At 42.7% G+C, this 19,367-nt stretch overlaps 1 protein-coding gene across 6 annotated transcripts in view; it reads right to left on the reverse strand.

Annotated features, from left to right (window-relative positions):
- Window positions 1–17,301, reverse strand: part of TPD52L1 (TPD52 like 1) — a 78,123-nt gene extending 60,822 nt beyond the window's left edge. Inside the window, exon 1 of one of the 6 annotated variants that reach the window (XM_074368409.1) lies at window positions 17,047–17,301. In XM_074368409.1, the coding sequence (XP_074224510.1) occupies window positions 17,047–17,065 (19 nt within the window). In that variant the 5' untranslated portion in view covers window positions 17,066–17,301. The remainder of the gene's footprint in view (window positions 1–17,046) is intronic. The other 5 variants (XM_074368408.1, XM_010965511.3, XM_045524501.2 and 2 more) reach the window with 5 other exon arrangements.
- Window positions 17,302–19,367: the final 2,066 nt, after the last annotated feature.

A 19,367-nucleotide genomic window follows, 5' to 3' on the forward strand; every position in this document is an offset into this window, starting at 1 on the left:
AGTTGTGAAAAGACAGAGGGAAACTGAGACGTCCAATGATTCTACCTCAGAACAATTACTCACATGATAAAGCACCGACAGACGAACAGCAAAACCACAGCTACCAGGTAATAAGAAGGTAGTGTCAAGGATGGTATCAGAGTTCTGCATGGTGATGGATTCCGGTGCACTCAGATTCCAGGTAGAAAGTGACTTTCCTTGTTGAAATGGCTTTCCCACACTCTCCCTTAACCAGGTTGCCTGTAAGATGCTGCTTCCCAGAGCAACACAGCCTTCTTAGAAACCATTTCCGATTTTTTTCTTAGAATGCTCAAACAGAGCTAACATGCATGAAAGCAGGAAAGACTCACTTCAAATAAGAGCTGCCGTCTCAGCATTTCCATCCATCAAAAGATTGCTGGCATTCAGAGTAATTCAGTAAATTGAAGGAATAGAAAAAAGAAGTTAGTACCACAAAGTGAAAAGAAAGAAATGAAAGATCTTTCTGCTGCATCAATGTTATCCTGTAGAAAAGGACTTGTGCCTTAAATACATACCAGATACAATAAAATTATCAGCATTGACAGTAGTACAACTCATATTATCCTAAAGCCTACACAGGAAGGGAAAAAGACGATCTGCTTGGGAAATGCTTTGAGTGATTTTTAAAACAAACATTCAACAACAAGGACCTACTGTATAGCACAGGGAACTATATTAAATTTCTTGTAATAAGCTGTGATAGAAAAGAAACTGAAAATATATGTATGTATGTATGTATGTATATGTATAACTGAATCACTTTGCTATACACCTGAAACTAACATAAATCAACCACACTTTAGTAAAATATTTTTTAAAAAGCAATCCCCGTATTCAAAAAAAGGAACAAACATTCAACCACTAATACTGTGGAAAGTTAGCATTCCTTATAGGGGTTCTTAGTTAACAAAGTGCTCTGAGGCATGTGGGGCTTATTATAATTCCTACTCACATTTAGGGGAGTCCAGTCTCTGAGCAGTTGCTTGCAACCAAGAGGCTGAGTGGGACAGCCTGTCTTTGGGTAGCACTATACTGACTGCCTTAAACAACACTTCCTGAGGGTCTGCTTGAGTAACGCATCACGTTCTCTAGAATACATGGTAAATGAGGAACAGAACAGAGCTAAGGCACGGTGTTTTTCCTCTTGAAGTTCACTGACGTCTGGAGAGCTAAAGTTGATCAGGAAAGTGACTGGGGAAGCTGTGTTCAAACTGCAGGACAGAACCATGAAGGATGCCTGGAATTCAGTCAGACCTGTCTGTTGAGTGGTCTGAAGGAAATGAAGGAATTCAGAGGTGCATTCAAGGTCTTTAGAGTGGTCTGAAGGAAATGAAGGAATTCAGAGGTGCATTCAAGGTCTTTAGAGTTGGGTGGAGATTATGTTTATATTTTGCAAGAGGCAAAGAAATACAAAACCCAATCAAGTAATGTGGGGGCTGCAGGTTTCCCTTTAGAAGTCATGGGAGTTGTGGACACAGCAATGATAAGTTCAGAGCATCCACCGGGGTCACCAGTGGGAACGCCGGCAACGTCCCAACCCAAATCTCTAGTCCTTGTGCAATCTCAAGTGTACTCAGAAAGCCACCCTTCTCTTTGGAAAGTAAGCTCGGTTAACCGATAAAACCTCTGTACAGCTATCAGTCCCAGAGAGATGCAGAATCAACTGCAAATGCCACTCCACCTGCCACCCCTTTCAGACATCCCTGTTTCATCAATTTATTGTTTTCCTTAGCACTTACCAACATCTAGTATGCTACATCTTTTATTAATTTATGTTGTTTACTATTTGCCTCTTCCCTAGAACCATAGAACTGGGGTATTTGTGAGAAGGCATCTGACTATTTGGTATTTTGTATTACGTTTGAGAAAATTTTGCCTATTGAGAGACTATCAGGTTTATAATTACAATTTTAAATGTTCAGTTAGGTAATTGATTTAAATGTGATCTTTAAGTGGGAAGCCTACTAAATTTATAAGTAATATTAGAACATTTAAGAGAATTTTAGATTTGCTATATTTATATATTTAATTTTTAGATTCATAATATTTAAGTAATTGGGGAGGATAGTCAACTAGAAAATTGAAGTACTTAAATATGAAATTGACTATGTCAATTAAATTTGTGTATCAGTTAACATTATACTACTTGAATAGCCTTCACAGTGCCTCTGAGTAATTAGCATTTGCTAATTTTATAAACAGAATAAGATTTGCAAGCAGAACTTAAGAGGGTAAGTTTTCTGAATCTGACTATATAATGAAAAAAATGTTAATTTTTAAATGAAAAATAAATCTACAAATAGTCTTTTCAACAAGGCATAGGGACAAATCACCACAATGTACTGCAGAAGGTAAAAGGCTGCCTGTGGAAGGATCACAGGGCAGCGAGGCAGGAAGGAAACTCAAGTTCAGGTCTAGTGTCCCCTGGGTCTGACCCCCACCCCACCGCCCAGATCTCTTGGAGAGCTTCCATCTACAAAACCAGGAGACTGGATGAGATCGTTTGCCGACCCCTCCCAACTCTCGATTCTGATGCTGCTCCTTAAGGACGTAAAACAGATTCAAAGCACTGTGGGAATCGAGAAAAGAGGGCGATTACTTCCAAGGAGAAAATCAGAAGTTCGTTAATAGTTGGATGGGCTCTCACAAGTCGAAATGAGAGGACCAGCATCCCAGGAGGACAAAAATCACCCTAGCAAATTCTTTAGGGTTTGGAAAATGGAGAGACAGGAGAATGTCCAATGATAAGCAAGCCACCCAGTCTGGTCAAGAGAGCACTTCCCCAGTGTGTTGATGACTATGTCTGATTGCTCAAAAGGCTACTGTGTGAGAAGCAGCCTTTACCACATCTGCTAGGATGTCAGAGATGTTTTAGCAGCACAGTGGTATTATTTACATAGGACCTAAACAAACATTTGATTTTCAAAACTATTACATTATTACATTATTAATCTATTTGCATTAAAATTAGATTTTGCAAGAAGGGTATGCTTTTATATTGCACGGTAATTTCTTGGGAGTTTATTTTAAGGTTTGTTTTTTGTTTAAATGGAGGTACTAGGGATTGAACACAGACCTCATGCATGCTAAGCACGTGCTCTGCCAATGAACTCCATTATTACCCTCCCCGGGAGCTTATTTTAAAGTGACCTTATACTGTACTGCTTTATTAGTATAAAGGCTAACCATGACTCAAATATTCATTTTCCAGAATCCATCTTGAATTCTATGAAACTGAAAGAAATTTCACATAATCTGATATTTCTGTAGGAGATTTCCTCTGCCCTACATTCTCAACAAAGCTAAAAATGCTCCCCAGTAAAAGGTCAGTGAAATTTGGAGATGAGTGGATTCACATTCATCAATATTTCAAACCTTCACAAGCTTTCAGCGAAGACTTGGGGGGGGTGGCACATTCAGGGAAGGAAATAAGTGTTTTTCAAGTTTAGTTCAATAACTTCTTGCAACGTGTAGAATAATGTTTTTAAGACTACAAGAACGGGGACTTTTTTTTCCTCACAAATCTCTACAAACTAGCAAGCAGAGCAGGCCACATGTGCTTTATAGAAGAAAGGGCTACCCAATTATCATAGCTTTTATTTATATAAATGAGACTTCCCTCTGTCCAGCTCAAATAATCTGAACAGGTGTTACTGATCCAAGGTTTTCAACTGCACTGAAAGTCAGCCGCCTGGACAAAGCATTCCCCGTGGAAGCGGGCTGCTCATTCCCTCTCTCCCTCTGGACCCTCAGCCACCACATGGGACCCTCCATGTGGAGAGTCAGAAAAACCTGGGCACCCAAAGCACACAGTTCATTTGTACATCTCATCCTCAAGTCAGTACCTATTTGTTCAATGGAGATTGGGAGTAACTGAAAATCTATTTCTTTGTAAAATATGTGCCAGGTATACAGTGGCCTCTTTCCTTTTGAGCTGCCCCACAAATGAAACTCTATTCCCACACAAAAAAAATGTGAAATTCTACAATGAATAAAGATCTCATAGGGGAAATGAGGGGGTGATTGACAGCATTTCCCGGGAAAGCAGCATTAGGGGTATCTCTTTCCTGTTCCTCTCCTCGGGCCTCCAGGCATCTCTTCCTCCCACCCACCGCGGTATTCTTTTTACTCCCATTAAGGCTCACTCTCCTGGGTCCCTCCCTGCCCAATTCCCATGTTTCTCCCTCAACCTCTCCTTAGCTCCCTCGCTCGCCTTCTCTTAAGAAGAGTGACTTAGTTCTATCCCAGCTTCTATTTTTATGCCGACATCCCCCAACTCCTAAGCTTAATATGTCAGTTTCCATGCTGGAAACGACATTTCATGGCAATGACAGAAGACTGAGAATTCTTACTGTCACTCTGGCACTTCTTTCACTTGGAGAGCTTTTATAAGAAGTTATAATAAAAGTTTCTAAAAACCATTCATTTCTTATAAAAGTTGAAAGTCTATCCTCTGTTACACCCTGCCAGGGTTATAAAAGATGTTATCCACTCAGCACTATTCATCCACTCATCCTTTTCCCCACAAGTATTTACAGGGTGCTTTCCATGAACCAGTCATTGTTCTAGGCACTGAGGACGGAGCAGTGGAGAAAACAGCCAAAGCCCCTGCCCTCAAGGAGTTTAAACGCTCGTTGGGAGAACATGAAAACAAACAGTTATGCGTAAGTATAAAATGCTACTCTGCTATGAAGAAAAATAAAGCAGAGTGAAAGGAATAGATCGTGATAGGGTTTTGTATATATACAGATAGTCTTCATTTGTGCCTTATTTATATTTTGAACCATCTGATACAGCAAGAGCAGAAATCTACACTTGTCATCAGGGGCTTTTCAGAGCACTCAGAAATCTCAAGCACGCTGCTAAGCTGCAGACACCAGGATCTTCAAAGGCCTGCGTCCGGCACACACACCCTGCTCTGCTGGCTCTGCGTTCCTTCAGCAAGGCTGCCCTGTAATAACCAACATCCAAGCCACAAGAGACCAGAAATAAGATCTGCTAACTGAAAAGATAAGCACTGCCAGCCCTTCCCCCGGTGATTTATTAAATTACTATGCGAGAAGCAACGGAAACGTAAGCAAAGAATTTAACCTGTTCCTTCTCAACATGTGTCCAAACAACAAGTGGTGCTTAGTCTGTGTGCGTATCGCTAAGCTCTGATCCAAGTAAATAAGGACGGACCAAAAGAGCAATCATTTAAAATAGCCTCTTGTTAGCAAAACCACAGTGTGCTTTAGTAGGTAAAATGTACACTTCAGAAAAGATCTTTGCGTGCGGGCCAGATGTCCAAATTCCATCAAATTATATATTTATTTCTATTTTCAACCTACTCATCTTTCCTTAGCTCCAGAAAGCTATTTTTAATTGTGTGGTAGGTGGTTTATAAAATCCAAAGGATTTTCTAATAGAAGAATGCATTAGAGATAGTAGCTTGACATCTAAGTGTTACAACAAAAATAGGGTGATAAGCTCACAATGAAAGGACTTTGGTTCATTCACCTCTGTTTCCCTAACACCTAGTGCAAAGCCCAGCACAGGAGGCACTCAATGCATATTTCATGAGAAATTAATAAGTCATTCTCACTGTTCCTTTTAATTACCGTGACAGCATCCAAGCACCATCCTACGCACCTCACACAAACCATCTCACTCAGTCGTCACCAGATCCACGGGGTGGCCACCACTTCCACCATTTTGCAACTGAGACTTGGATAAGCGAAAGGTCACAGATCCAAAAAGCGACTGAACTGGGGCACGTATCCAAATTTCTGTGACAACATCCATGCTCTCCACCGCGAGGCTAGAGTCCCTTTATAGGACAGAACCTTTGTTTTCCTTCCTTCTATTTTCTTTCTCCTGACTTCTCCCCACGTGACCACACTCACCTCCTCAGCCTGGAGAAACAGCTTATGTGAGTACACAGTCATTCTCTAAATGAGAAGTTGCCAGCATCCAGAATAAACTTTCAGGAATTACACTAGGAAATGAAAATATCTAACTTGGCTACAAACTTTCCTTATATAAACAGAAGAAAGCATAGTTTCATTATGGTTGCTTTATATACATAGGAACAGCAGCTTTATATATAGATATACATACACACGTTTGTATGTGTGTATATATATATATATATAAACACTATTTTATTTTTTATTTTAAAAAAGGAACATATGATGAAAAAATTTGAATGAGCCTCTCAAGAACGAATTAGTCAGGGCCTCAAAGAGCATCTGATCCAATCCCCTCCAGGTAAGAGGTGAGCAAACAGATCCAGGAGGTGAGTAAGAGTGATAGCAAAGCCGAGACCAGGCAGGTCTCCGGGCTCTTGGGACGGTGCTCTTTCTCTCCATCAGAGTTTGATCAAAGACAAATGACAGAAATAACAAAAAGCATCCACCCAGGGAAAAACAGCAATAGCAGTAGCCATAGCAACATCACTGCACTGGTTCCCTGAGCCCTAATTCCGCAAGGGTGATGTGATAAAGGCCAGGCATTGCCTGTTTACACAGTGGGGTGTGTTTCTGAGAGTGACACTGAGATTCGGAGGCTCCGATTTGATACAGGGGCTGCCAGCAAATCATCACGACGTCTGGACCAGAGGGACACCTGATCTTTATTATCTTGTACAGTAAATCTACCTGCCTCTAAGGGAGACAGTCTCTGTCTTCCAAGGCTCCCTGCGATGCAAAACCTCCTTGAGAAGACAATCCAGAGAAAATTAGCTGTGAATGCCTTTGCTCACAAGACCAGTTGTGCAGAAACTTGAGAGACCCACTTAAAACTGTCTCCTGATAACAGAGGTCCAGTTGCCAGGTCTAAGGGTAACACTGACCGGCAACGAAGATAAGGATGCAAGCCAGGAACGCAGCTGAGGGAGAGTTTTTCAGGCACAGGGACTAGTAAATTGAAAGAGCATCAGGAGATGAGGTCAGGGAGGTAATGGGGAGGAAGGGGAACAGATCTCATAGCACCCTTGTGGCCTTTATTCTGCGTGAAACGAGGAGCTACTGCAGAGTTCTGAAGGGAGGCGCAGTGCGACGCTACATGTTTTGAGAGGCTCACTCTCATTACTATGTTGGGAACAGACTGAAGACAGGCCAGGGCCAAAGCAGGGAGACCAGCCAGGAAGCTCCTGCAGACACTCAGGTGAGAGATGATGGTGGCCTGGGCCAGGGCACTATCAGCAGAGGGGGTGGCAAGTTGTTCGACTCTAGATATATTTTGAAAGCAGAGTGGGCATGATGGACCGGAAATGGGACCTGATGAGGGGGGAGAACCCCAAAACAAAAACCTTTCATGGGTAGGTTTGGGGCTTCTGTGTTTGAAATGGAGTTGCCATTAGCTGAGATGGGGGCAGCTTTGGGAGATCCTGGGACATTCGGGTTATTGTGGAGGAAGATCAGAAATTCAGCATTAGACATGTTAAGTTCAAGATGCTTCTTAGACATTCATGCAGACATATGAAGTGGGCAGGCTGACACTGAGGAGCCAGGTCCAGGTGGGGAAAATAAATGAGGGAGTTGTTGGTGTATGGATGGAATTTAAAAGCACGAAACACGAGGAGCTCAGCGAGAGAGTGAGTGCAGACGGGAAGCACAGCAGACTGAGGTGGGGCTTGTGAAGAAGGATGGGGAACCAGTGCTTGGCCTCCTGGAAACCAAGAGAACAAAGCGCTCCAAGGAGACGGGAGTGAGCAGCTGTGCCAAGAGACGCTGGTAGGTCAACCAAGATGAGGACTGAGGATGGACCACTGGATTTTTTTTTTTTTTTAAAGAGGAAGAGCTCATTTTATCTTTCATCAAAGAGAACCCAAGTTCAAAGCTATTACATGGGACCGTTGTAACTTCACCACATAGAACAGGTCCCATTACATTAATCCAAAATGTGTATTTTCCCTCAGCTTTGGGGAAGGGATAAGAAGACCAGACAAAGATCTGGGGAGGGCAGCCTGCAGGGTCAGGCATAGGGCACCATGGGGAGGGGGGGCCACACAGAATGTTGACATCAAGTCTTTTTTTCCCCTGAGGTCAGGTCTCCACAGGAGAAAGTTTTTGTACTTCTAGATGTTGTGAATTCCCAGGTCATTGCAAACAAGCCCATTTAACTGTAAGTACACAACATGTGGGATGACGCTAAATATAAATGGGTTTTTTCCCTCCCTTAGCAAAGGTCATAACAAGTTATATTTATGTCTAATTTTAAGGCTTAGGATAGTAGATTACAAAATGTTATAGCTAATAGCACTGATCCACTATTTGCCCAGTTCTCTTTATGAAGGAAGTCAGCAACCCTATAACGTACACAATCAGAAGAATGTAAGTTGGTGGGCGGTGGGCAATATTGTGACTCTCATTCTTTTTAAACTTACATCTGAATCTCTTTTTAGATGTGTGCTTTCCCTCTGTTTACTGTTATTCAACCCAGCTCCTTCCCCCTACCTTTTTTTTCCCAATGTAAGATTTGCTTTTCAAATGTATTAGATTTTTTATTTCTAAGTACAAGGGTCTTCCTCCCTTGTGGATGCCAAAACCATGTCTGGAAAGGAGGGGCCAGGGTCTCCAACTCAGCTCTCCCGCATGCCAGAGAATCTGTAAAGCCCACATGTTGAGCTCCGCCGTGAAGCAACGTCTGCCTTCTGGCTGGTGGGTACTCTCCTCACATCTTCACACGCAGTTTTTTCAAAATGGAAAGATCATCTTTCAAAGATTTTTTGCATGTGTTTTCATCTCTACACATTTTCTCAACTGTCACAGTGAAAAAAACCGCAAGTCTTAATCCTCAGAATATGCTTCCTTCTTTTAGGGAGAGCATTATTGGTCTACAGGATGGAACCTGATGGAACATCTCATAAATGACTGGGACCATGCCTGGCACAAAATAGGCCCACAATATACGGATATCTTCCTTGTTAGTAACACTTTTCATGGATTGGGGAAAATAGAAGAAAGAGATGAATTCATTATAGGAAACTTCCAATCATTTGAAATAAATTTTGCAGGAAGCATGAATATCTTGAAACTTCCAGATGGCGCCCTGCAGTATCTAAAGAGGAATAATGAGGACCAAGGAGTCCACTTTCCTCCAGGCCTGTCCTAACTCTTAAGTAAGAGAAACCATCTTTCCATGATGTCTTCATGTCGAAATGAATCTATTTTGAAACCGAAAATGTTGGAAATATTTGTAGACAATTTTCTTTTCAGCTCTCATTATTAACACTCTCAGCTCATTCATGTGCCTGGGAAAAATCAGTGAAAAACAAACAAATATCCAACAGCCAGAGACTATGAAACTGAGAGACCTGAAGAGATGCCCTCCCACATCCCCCATCCCTAGTTATCTTTCTTCTTTTGAATGAATCATTTCTACTTCCAGGATCCTTGACAAGGTGCTCTTGCTATTGATTGACATAAGAAATGTCTAATTATAAGAAAATTGCATTTTGTAATTTCAAGGGGTTGGAGGATTCTACATTTTTAGATACAAGTCAGGGAAAATGTAATTCGTGTAAGGTGCAAATAACCACAGATAAGTCTGGAGATGAGATGTAACATATATGCATATTTTTAGGGTGCAGTACATTATTTGGCTACAGCACAAATAGCCAAGTGTCAGATTCTTTGTCTTTTGAGAAAGCAGCAGTATATTGATGATGAAGGGGTATTCTTGGAAATCTGTGGTTTTATTCTGGGCATTTCACTACCTCTGTATCAAAACGCAACACTTATAAACAACTCACATGGTGAGAAACTATCTAAAACACATCTTTCCTTGAGGACCCAAAGCTCTCTTTTAGCCAATGCAAATTCATTACAATGTTCTGCTGTCTTCCCTGGTACATTAAAACTGATTCTTAATTTAATGCATATATTTTAAATAAATTATACTTCATTTCTTCAATATTCAATGACAAGTAGAATGACAGGCTTGAAAATCCAGTGTGGGGACATCCTTTATGTGTTCTTAACCGCATACTAGTTCAGTAAGTTTAAGAGGTGGCTTCAAGGTGTTGCTGGGGACGTTCCAGAACCTCAGTAAGGATGAACGTCCACACACACATAGAGCAAGCCAGGCTGATGACTGGGGCTGCTAGCCGCTTTTCTTCAATTGCCATTTTAGACCACAAAATTAACATAGAGATGGCTACAGTAGCTAGTAGTTTAAGGACAAATCCTCTGATCATTCATTTTTTTCCAGTAGGAATTTTTTTCTTCTTTTTTCCTGGTACATGTTGGTTGATATCACTTTTTGTTTTGTTTTGTTTGTTTTGGTCTTTTTTTGGAGGGTGGGGTAAGTAGGTTTATTTATTTATTTAATTCATCTTTTTAATGGAGGTACTGGGGATTGAACCCAGGACCTCATGCATGCTAAACAGGCACTCTACCACTGAGCTATACCCCTCCCCTCACCGTGGAACCTTCTTAAAGTAGGTATTATGCTAACATGCTTGGGAAATGGTTAAATTAAAACATATCTGTGTAAACAAGTAATTACAATACTCATGAGACTATAAACATCTTTCTTTTTGGGGTGTTCATTGAGATTGGTCCTTTTTGCCAGCATCTAGACAGTACAGATCCTACCTTCTGGAAACAAACATGCTGATTCTATGCCTTTCATTTATTTTAAAGTCCTAAGATGACAAGATATGGATGAACAGCAAGAGGAACAACGTATTTCAAACACTACACCTTTCAACTGGCTTCTCCTTGCAGCTACTAGTAAAATTCTATATAGGTTCTAAGAATTATATGTCGTGTGATTTTATAGGATTTCCCATCTTGAAAACAGAACTCAAACAGCAAACTGTTGCTGCCCTCCTCCAAAGGGCCATAATATGGGGCTTATTCTTGCAGACCTCAGCTATTCTGGTCATAGTCCCAGACTGAGATGCAGCCCACATATGGAACAGACAGTGTGATTAAATTCTGTCCCTTAAAGCCCCCTTGACTGTACAGAATGTAATACAAAATCTATTATTTTTAACTTGGCACACTGAATGCTTATACACACCAACTTAAGGAGATGGTATAGAATATTAATAAGATCCCAAGGTATGGAGTCAAATTCCCTGATTCCAAATCTGGATTCCAACCCATCCAAGCTCTATGAATTGGAGAAAGTTGTGTAACTACTCTGTCATTCAGTTTCTTCATCTGTGAAATGAAAATAACATTACCTTCCTGGTGACTTTGTTACATTTATTAAAAAATATGGTTGTTTTAAAAAGTGCATAATAGGATGGTATCTGGCACTCAAAAACCCCACTAAAATATTACTGTTTTTTTTAATCACCCTCAATGTGAATTAGTTCTAATTAGTATTTTAATACTCAAAAATCCCATTGAGATGGAAATACATCATCTCATCACTTCCATGTGTCATCACACAGGGATGCCTCTTCTTTGACATCCTCCCTGGAAAGATGACCCATGTCGAACCCGTCTTTGTTCCCATCAGCACGTGCAGCCCAGCACATATAGAGAAGCAGTGCACTACAGCGCTGGAGCTCATGCTCTGCACTCAGATGGACTTGGAGTCGAAGTCTGCCTTCTCACAATTTTCTGACCTTCAGTTTTCCCTGTCTGTATACTAGTATCTATCCCGTGGGGTCATTAAAGGAATCAATAAGATGATGCAGGCAAAGTTCCTGGCATATGCTATTAAGGGCAACAGCAAATGTTTACAGAGCGCTTTCCAAGTGTCAGGCACTGTTTTAAGCACTTTGCATATATTAACTCGGTAAACCCTCATTACAATCCTATGATATAGATGCTATTATTAGCCTCACTTTATGTCTGGGGAAACCAAGGCCCAGAGAGATCAAGAAAGTTGTTCAGGGTCATGTTAGTGATAAGTGACAAAGGCAGAATTAAAATCCAGGCAGTTTGACTTGGATCTGGAATCTTAACCGCTATCCCCTAACTGTCTCTCAATAGTAAGTGCTTGTTGAATGTTTGCTATCACTATAGTAGTCGATAGATATTTGTTGAAATATTTATTTAACAAATCAGTATTTGCTAAAGTACTTATTTATTATTTACTATGGCTCCCTAAGTACCAAATCTTACAATTGACCAGAAAAATGGACTCTTGCCTATAAGTTTTTTGAAGCAACTTCTCAGATGCTGCCTACTGAGAGTATTAAGAAAACAAGGTGTATATTAGGGGAGGCAATTCAAAATAGGTTCCAATACACTGTAATATCTACGATTTGTATAATTTGATTTTATAAGAATTTTAATTGCAACAATGGTATATGATTTGTTGCAAATGACTGACTTTATCTTATGTATACATCACTACCTACTGAAAACTTTTACTAGGAGGGAAAATATAAGAGAAGGTAGCTTTGAAGACAGTAAGAATGCTCTTCATAATATTTTAAAAAATTGTAAGCCAAAATGTATAACACCTAGCTTTGATAGTTTGAGGTTTTTAATTATATTGTCTGAAATTTGGAAAACAGATTTTTTCCTTGGATAATCTGATCCCTATAATACAAAAGACTTGACCTGTTGCTATTTGGGGGAGAAAGAATTATTTTACTGTTTTGTAAAAAAAAAAGGCTTTGTTTTCACAGCAAGAAATTTGTTTTCATGGAATGTTAATAAAAAGGATATAATTGTACTCATTTTTCTAGAGCTTCATTCCTCGCTTCATTTTCTGTTCTTATCCTTGTTTGTTTTCTTTCATGTATTTCTAATTTGCATTTTCTTGCTGTGTTTCATACACCTGTATAAACTACCCTGAGTTCTTCCTGGAACAAGATGAGTGCCAATAAATGACCTGTGAGCAAAGTATAAAGAAAGGTAAATAAGACATTTTCACTTTAATGGAATCTGCAAACAGGTAGGATTAATCTGACGTTTATTACTTTATGTCATTCAGGGACTTCTGGGAATCCTCCTGAGTTGAATGTCTGAATATAAAAAATAGTTACTGTAATTGGCTGAATAATGGCCCCCAAAGATATCAGGTCCTGATTCCTGGAACCTGTAAATGCCACCTTATATGAAGAAAGGGTCTTCATAGATGTGGTGAAGTTAAGGATCTTGGGATGAGGAGATGATCTTGGATTATCCCAGTGAGCTCTAAATGAACTCACAGGCATTCTTTAAAGAGAGATAGAGGGAGATTTGGCAGAAGAGAAGGCAAGGTGACCACAAGGGCAGATCGAGGAGATGCAGCCAAAGAATGCCAGCAGCCACAGCAGCTGGAAGAGGCAAGGAAATGGAAGAGGGTGCTTCTTGGAGCATCCAGAAGGGTGGAAGCCATGAAAGTGATCTTGAACTTCTAGCCTCCAGACCTATGAGAGAATACCATTCTGTTGTTTTAAGCTAACAAATTTATAGTAATTTGTTATAGCAATCATAGGACACTAATACAATTATTAATCTGAATATATACAAGTGTTAAGTGAAGAGAACTTTTTTCTTTTTAATATTAAAGACATTGGGAAAGACAAGTTATTTCCCAGAACAGTGAAATACTGCAAGATAGTTTAAAAAGGTCAGGAACTTTTTATTTTAAAGGACTGCCATATATTTCAGGAAAATGCTACATTCTTAACCAGTTTCTCTCTCTAATTTATAATTTTATTAAAGCAAAATTCTCTAGTAGCAGGAAGACAGCTGGTACCACTGGCCTCCTGCGGGCTTCGCACTGCACACTGTGCTCCAGCCCCTCACCGTCGAATCGCTCTGCTCCTAATCCCACTTCTGTGTTTCTGTTCTACCAACTTTCTGTAATAGGGAAGAACAAATCTGACTCCATGTTAGATCTGTTCCTTTAGCTCTAACCCTGTGCTCTGTTTCCTCGTCTTAGTCATGATGGTTCTGTACCTTTTGTAAAATAATACTGCCTGAAATATACAGGACAGCCCACTCTCAAGGCTCTGACTTTAAGGGTATAACACTTTTCCATGCATATAGAGTTCAAAAGTTGCAGAACAGAGAATAACATCTGTCTTGTTGGAGATTTACAGGAACATCATGACCTGCCTAGGTGGACAGCTGCAAGAACAGAGAATTTCCACATCAAGAAGTTTGCAACAACCAAGCACACCCCTTTCCCTTTTTAGTATAAAAGGAGCCTGAATTCTGACTTGGGGAAGATGGTTCTCAAGGACTTTAGTCCACTATCTTCTCGGTCTGCTGGCTTTCCAAACAAAGTCATTATTCCTTGCCTCAACACCTCATCTCCTGATTTATTGGCTGGTTGTGCAGCTAGCAGAATGAGTTTGGACTTAGTAACCTTCCCAGAATGTCTTCCTGTTTTGCTGAAAGTAATCGGTCAAAGCATATTATTTGCAGCGTGTCACTTATGGAAAAGTTTCTAGGATCTGCTACTGCATTTATCGAATTATGTGTGCAAATCAGGTCCACAGCATGTGGGTGGCCCCCTGTAAAGTTCCGGGGGACATTTTACCAGCAGCTGCCCACTTAACCTCACTCATTTTTGCTTTTCTCTAGTTCAAGAGGCAGAAAGATAAGCCATCCCTACTCTAGACAATTCTAAAGTAAACCATGTTGATGACAGAAACTTGCACGGAGGAAACCACAGGACTCTCTTAGAATCTGAGGCAGTTCATTGAGCCAGAAAAACGTGCCAAGTGGAAAGATTTTCCCTTTAAGATAAACTATAAACATTTTGTGAAAAGTTTTATTGTTAAAGAACTTAATATGTCTGCTGTGTAAATTACCACAAAAGTCTGAAAATGAAGAACTTAAAGTACTGGGAAAATGCAGATTTAAAAGGCAAGTATCATCCACCTGATTGTAAAATATAAAGCTGAGGTCATCCTTGACACTACCATCCTTCATAGGCAATCCAAGTTATTTTGATTTTTTTTTCCTAAGTATTTCTTAAGTCTGTTCACTCTTCTCTTCCCAGGTGACTGTCACCCTAATCCAAGTCTCCCTAGGATGGCTTCACACCAGGTGGAAGAGGGGTGGTGGGGGAGATGGTGGGCAGGGGGGACTTAAGTTTTACCTTTCCTCTGAAAGTGGTAGGCTTTGAGGGGCGGGGTGGGGGAGCGGGAACTGGGCTCTCCCAGCGTCAACTCTGCTACTGGTTACTTGATGTCACAAGGAAGGTACATCTTTTGCTTCCTTTTTTTCTGGAGAATGGGAAGAACACTACCTACCTCATGAGACTATTGTGAAGAAGAAATGAGTCAACACACATAAAGCACAAAGAACAGAAACAGGGACACAGTAAACAAACTCCATTCGATGGATTATTACCCACTGGGCCAGATGTTTTTCAGGCTCTCCCTGCACTCTGGCCCTCTTTCGTATCACTAAGATAGTTGCAATTCCACACTTTATCACATAACTATCAAGTTACTATCTGCCTTTTCCTCCACTGTAAATTTCCCAAAGCAGAAATCAAGGCTGTGTTGGTTCATCTTAGCACAGCGTTTAGCAAAGGAAAGCACTGGAATATTTGTTGAGTAAATCTCACAAGTAAAGCAAGGCAGTGACAGTGGGTCCAATCTGTAGTTTCAGAAATCTGATGAATGTTTCCTACTGGCTGCAGTTTTTCTCCAACCTCACTGAGTTATAGATTTACCTGGGAAGTTTTCAAAGATACGGATGCCCAGGCCCCAGGGATTCCAATCTGATTGGTCTGGGATCAGCCAGGGCCAGTATTTAAGATTCTGCAAATAATTCTACTCTGCAAAGCAGGTTGGAAAACTCCAGTGTTGCTCCCACCTGCTTCAGCTTAGGTCCAACCTGACCTCCGGTTTTGAAGTTGACCAATAACCCCCTACCCTTAACTGAATTCTCCTTTCCTATTTAGATAATGGGGAAAAAATATACTGGAAGCGGCAGCTTTATGGACAGGATCTTGGCTGATGGAATGAACGAGGATGGTTTGTGCTGTTCAGACCATTGTAATTCTGGCAGCAAACCTATTGGGTGGCTCCAGGCCCAAGCACCCGCCGAGCTGCTGGCATTAAGGACGCTTCGGCCCCTAAAGGGCGAGCGCACAGGGTCATGAACCTCTTCTTTTTCCTTCTTTTCCCCCTTTTATTTCCCCCAGACGGGCTTTTATCTATTTTCAAAGCCATCACAGAATTTCCTGCAGTGTGGGAGAAAGGTGGTGATGACTGTTTTAAGGGCTGAAAAAGGCTGATCTCGCATCTCTTTCCTTCTTGGGGGCAATGTTGCTTGCTCCCAAGACTCCAGAGTCAGTGTCCAGCCTCGTGCTCCACATCCGCCCCCCTCTGCTTCTTTCCACCGTCCATTTACTTTCAATCTTGTCCCGATTCCACCGGGATTCCCTAACTCTGGTCGCAGAGTGACCCCAAGACACGAAGCTGCCCTTCGTCAATGTGTCTCGGGCTCCTCGAGCGGGCGACCCCAGAAGCTGGGAGCCGGGCGGCCAGACCGCGGCCAGTGACCCCGCGCGGGTGCGGAGGCAGAGGTCCCTCCCCGACCGTGGGGAACAGGGACGCACGCTTCGATGTGCTGGAGATCTGCGGTTGGGTAACGCTCTCCTCGCCTCGAAAGGCAGGTCCCAGCGCTAGAAACCCCCCGCGTAGCCGGAGACCCGCGTCTCTGTGGAGCCAGCACCTCCGCGCGCGACGCGCCCAGCCCCGACCTTGGGAGCTGCCGGACGCGAGCCCACCGCCCAGGGCGACAGGACCCGCGCTCCGCCACCGCTCCCCGCGGGCGAAAGGCGCGGAACGCGGACTCCGGAGCCTGCCCAACAGGTCCTCTGGGCACCCACGAGGCTCGGGAAGCGTGAGGGCGAGCGGCCGGGAGAGAGTAGAGCATCCCGCGGGCGCTCTCTTCCTGCGGAGGGTCCTCTCCCCGTAACGTCTCCTTCCTCGGTCCCAGCCCCACAGCACATCCTGAGTTTGGGGAGCAGGAATTCTCCCACAGGCGCGGGCAGGGGCAGAGCCGCGGGCGTGTGGAGACGTCGCCGGTCCGCTCTGCGAGCAAAGTTGGGTGCTGCTGGGAAAGGGCCTTTCCACGCGCCGGGGCCTGACCCTCAGGGCGGTCGGCGACCACTCACCTCGTGCCTGCGCCTCCATGGTGGCCGACTTCGGACTGAGCGCCGCGGGGACGCCTGGCGCTTGGCGGAGAAGCAGCTGCGGTGCCCGAGCTCGGAACGCAGCTGGCCCAGCCGCTCGCGTCCTCTCTCCGCACGCGTGTCGCGAGCTCAGCGTGGAGGGGGTGGGGACCGCGGGGCGGCCTCCTCAGGCCGCTGCTGGTTACCTCCGCCCCTTCCAGTCTACCTGGCCGAGACCTCGCGGGGACGGCGCCCGCCGCTTTGCGCCCCCTGCCGGCCCCTTCGCGCATCGGGCGGGGGGCGCCCGCCCCGGGCTCAGGGCGCGTGCTCAGCCCAAAGACGCCAGGAGTAGGTTGTGCCTTCATTGTTTTTTTCTTTCAGTAAATCCATTTGTTGATACCTATTGTATATGGTTCAATGAAGTAATCCATAAAGATAAAACATTTTTCTTTTGGATATCACCATGGTCTACGTAAATACTCAAAGTCAGAATCGTCTGCAGGAATCACTTCAAGTCACACGGTAAGGTTTACAGACCTGAATTCGTCTCTCATTAAACAGTGACACGTATGTATTCAAGCCCATTGGCTTTGGAATCTATGACTACTGGGAATGTGGAGTAAAAGTAATGCATAAATCTAAATCAAGGGAGAGAGTATCAACCATCAACAAAAAGAAACAAAGATGAACTAATATCCTAGATGAAGTACCACAGTTGATACTTGGAGACAGAATACTGGAGATGAAGTTTTGTGTTTGTTTTTAATGGGACAGTTCGTTGTGAAGCACCTCCCTATGCCAGGGGAGAGAGCCATGGACCACTGCCTAGTGGGCCATTGCCCTGGGGGAGAGGAAGGAGGGTGGACTTACAATAGGGAACCACTCCTCCTAGTGGAAATACTGTGTTAAGTTCCTCTGACCCTCTGTACCTGAGACTTTTGTCAACCGATCAATGTATAACTTTGTGTTCTGTACGCTTCTGTTTTAACATACCTCATTTAATACACACTGTTAACATTCATATTGTGCTCCCGGCCAACAGCACTGTAACTCACACCTGAATAAAACTTACTAAGCTTACTTAATATATGCATTTCTCCCTAAGGCACATACAGCCTTCCGGCACTGAGGTACTAGACAGCACTTTGGCACTATGCTTGGAGGCCATTTTAAGTAGCAAAGTCATCCTCCAAAACACGCAGACGTCTGTGAGTCTGCGGGAGGGGCACTTGTTTACACTCTGAGAGCTGACACAAAGAAGGTAGAGATCAGCCTTGTTGGGTGCTGTGCACCTGTCCACCCCAATTTTTTCAGGGCTCTGTGCATGTCCGGCAGGAACCATGAAGCACTGTGTTGACTCTGGTGTCACAAAGAAATTTTAGTGTGGAGGCAAATTCACTAATATGGAATCTGCAAGTAAAAAGCTGTGTATGTATTTTCTAATTCGAAACCTATGGGCCATACCTATAGGTTGATAAAGCAGTCCCATTTTCAGAGAAAGGACTAGAAACTCACAGTCCTCTGCCTGGCCTGGCAACGTGACTAGAGAACATGACAGGGACTGAGAAATCTCAGCCCTTGCCTCTCCTCTCAGGTCTTCAGCTGTCACAGAGCTCCCCTTTTCTTGCCAGCTACAGTCTTCATCTGCAAAACACTCTGCAGTATTTATTTACATTTGATCTTAAATGATTTGCTGTATTTCTCAGGGCTTTTTTTCTCCTTTCTTAGATGGTAAAGGCTGTCAGGGTCCAGTGTGGGTCTTAGGTTGAGCCTCTCATATTTCCTGTCAAAGGGCCTTATACAAATTCATAGAGCAAACAAGATTTACTGAATAAACAGTTAACTAACCAGTAGGTTCCATTTTATCTCTCAAAGCATAGTTACTCTCAGAGCACAGACTAATAAACATGAATGGGCTCTTACATTTTTGCTTGAAAGAAGGAACACTCATGATTTCCCGGCACGTGTATAAACATGGCAGTGTTTTTTTGTCATATTGAAGATACCCCTGGTTTGTAATCATTGCCATGAAAATTGCTGTACACAACACCAAGCATAGGGCTTTTAAATGGCTTTCGGTGATAGAGACCATGGGTGCGCCAAGTGACGAACCTGAATCAATGATTACATTGCTTTTAGAGTCTATTCAGTTGTTCTGGTCCTCTCTACCCTGGACATGAAACGCGAGGTCAGAGGTGACTCCTGGCTATTAAAAGGAACTAAAAATAGTTCATGACTTCGCAGCTTGAGTCATCTTCACCTTCTTCCAGACTCTGACTCATTTTTCTGATATTTGATGTTTTAAGGTACTGCCCCCTTAATGT

This window comes from Camelus bactrianus, chromosome 8 (assembly GCF_048773025.1).
Source record: "Camelus bactrianus isolate YW-2024 breed Bactrian camel chromosome 8, ASM4877302v1, whole genome shotgun sequence".
Taxonomy (NCBI): Eukaryota; Metazoa; Chordata; class Mammalia; order Artiodactyla; family Camelidae; genus Camelus; species Camelus bactrianus.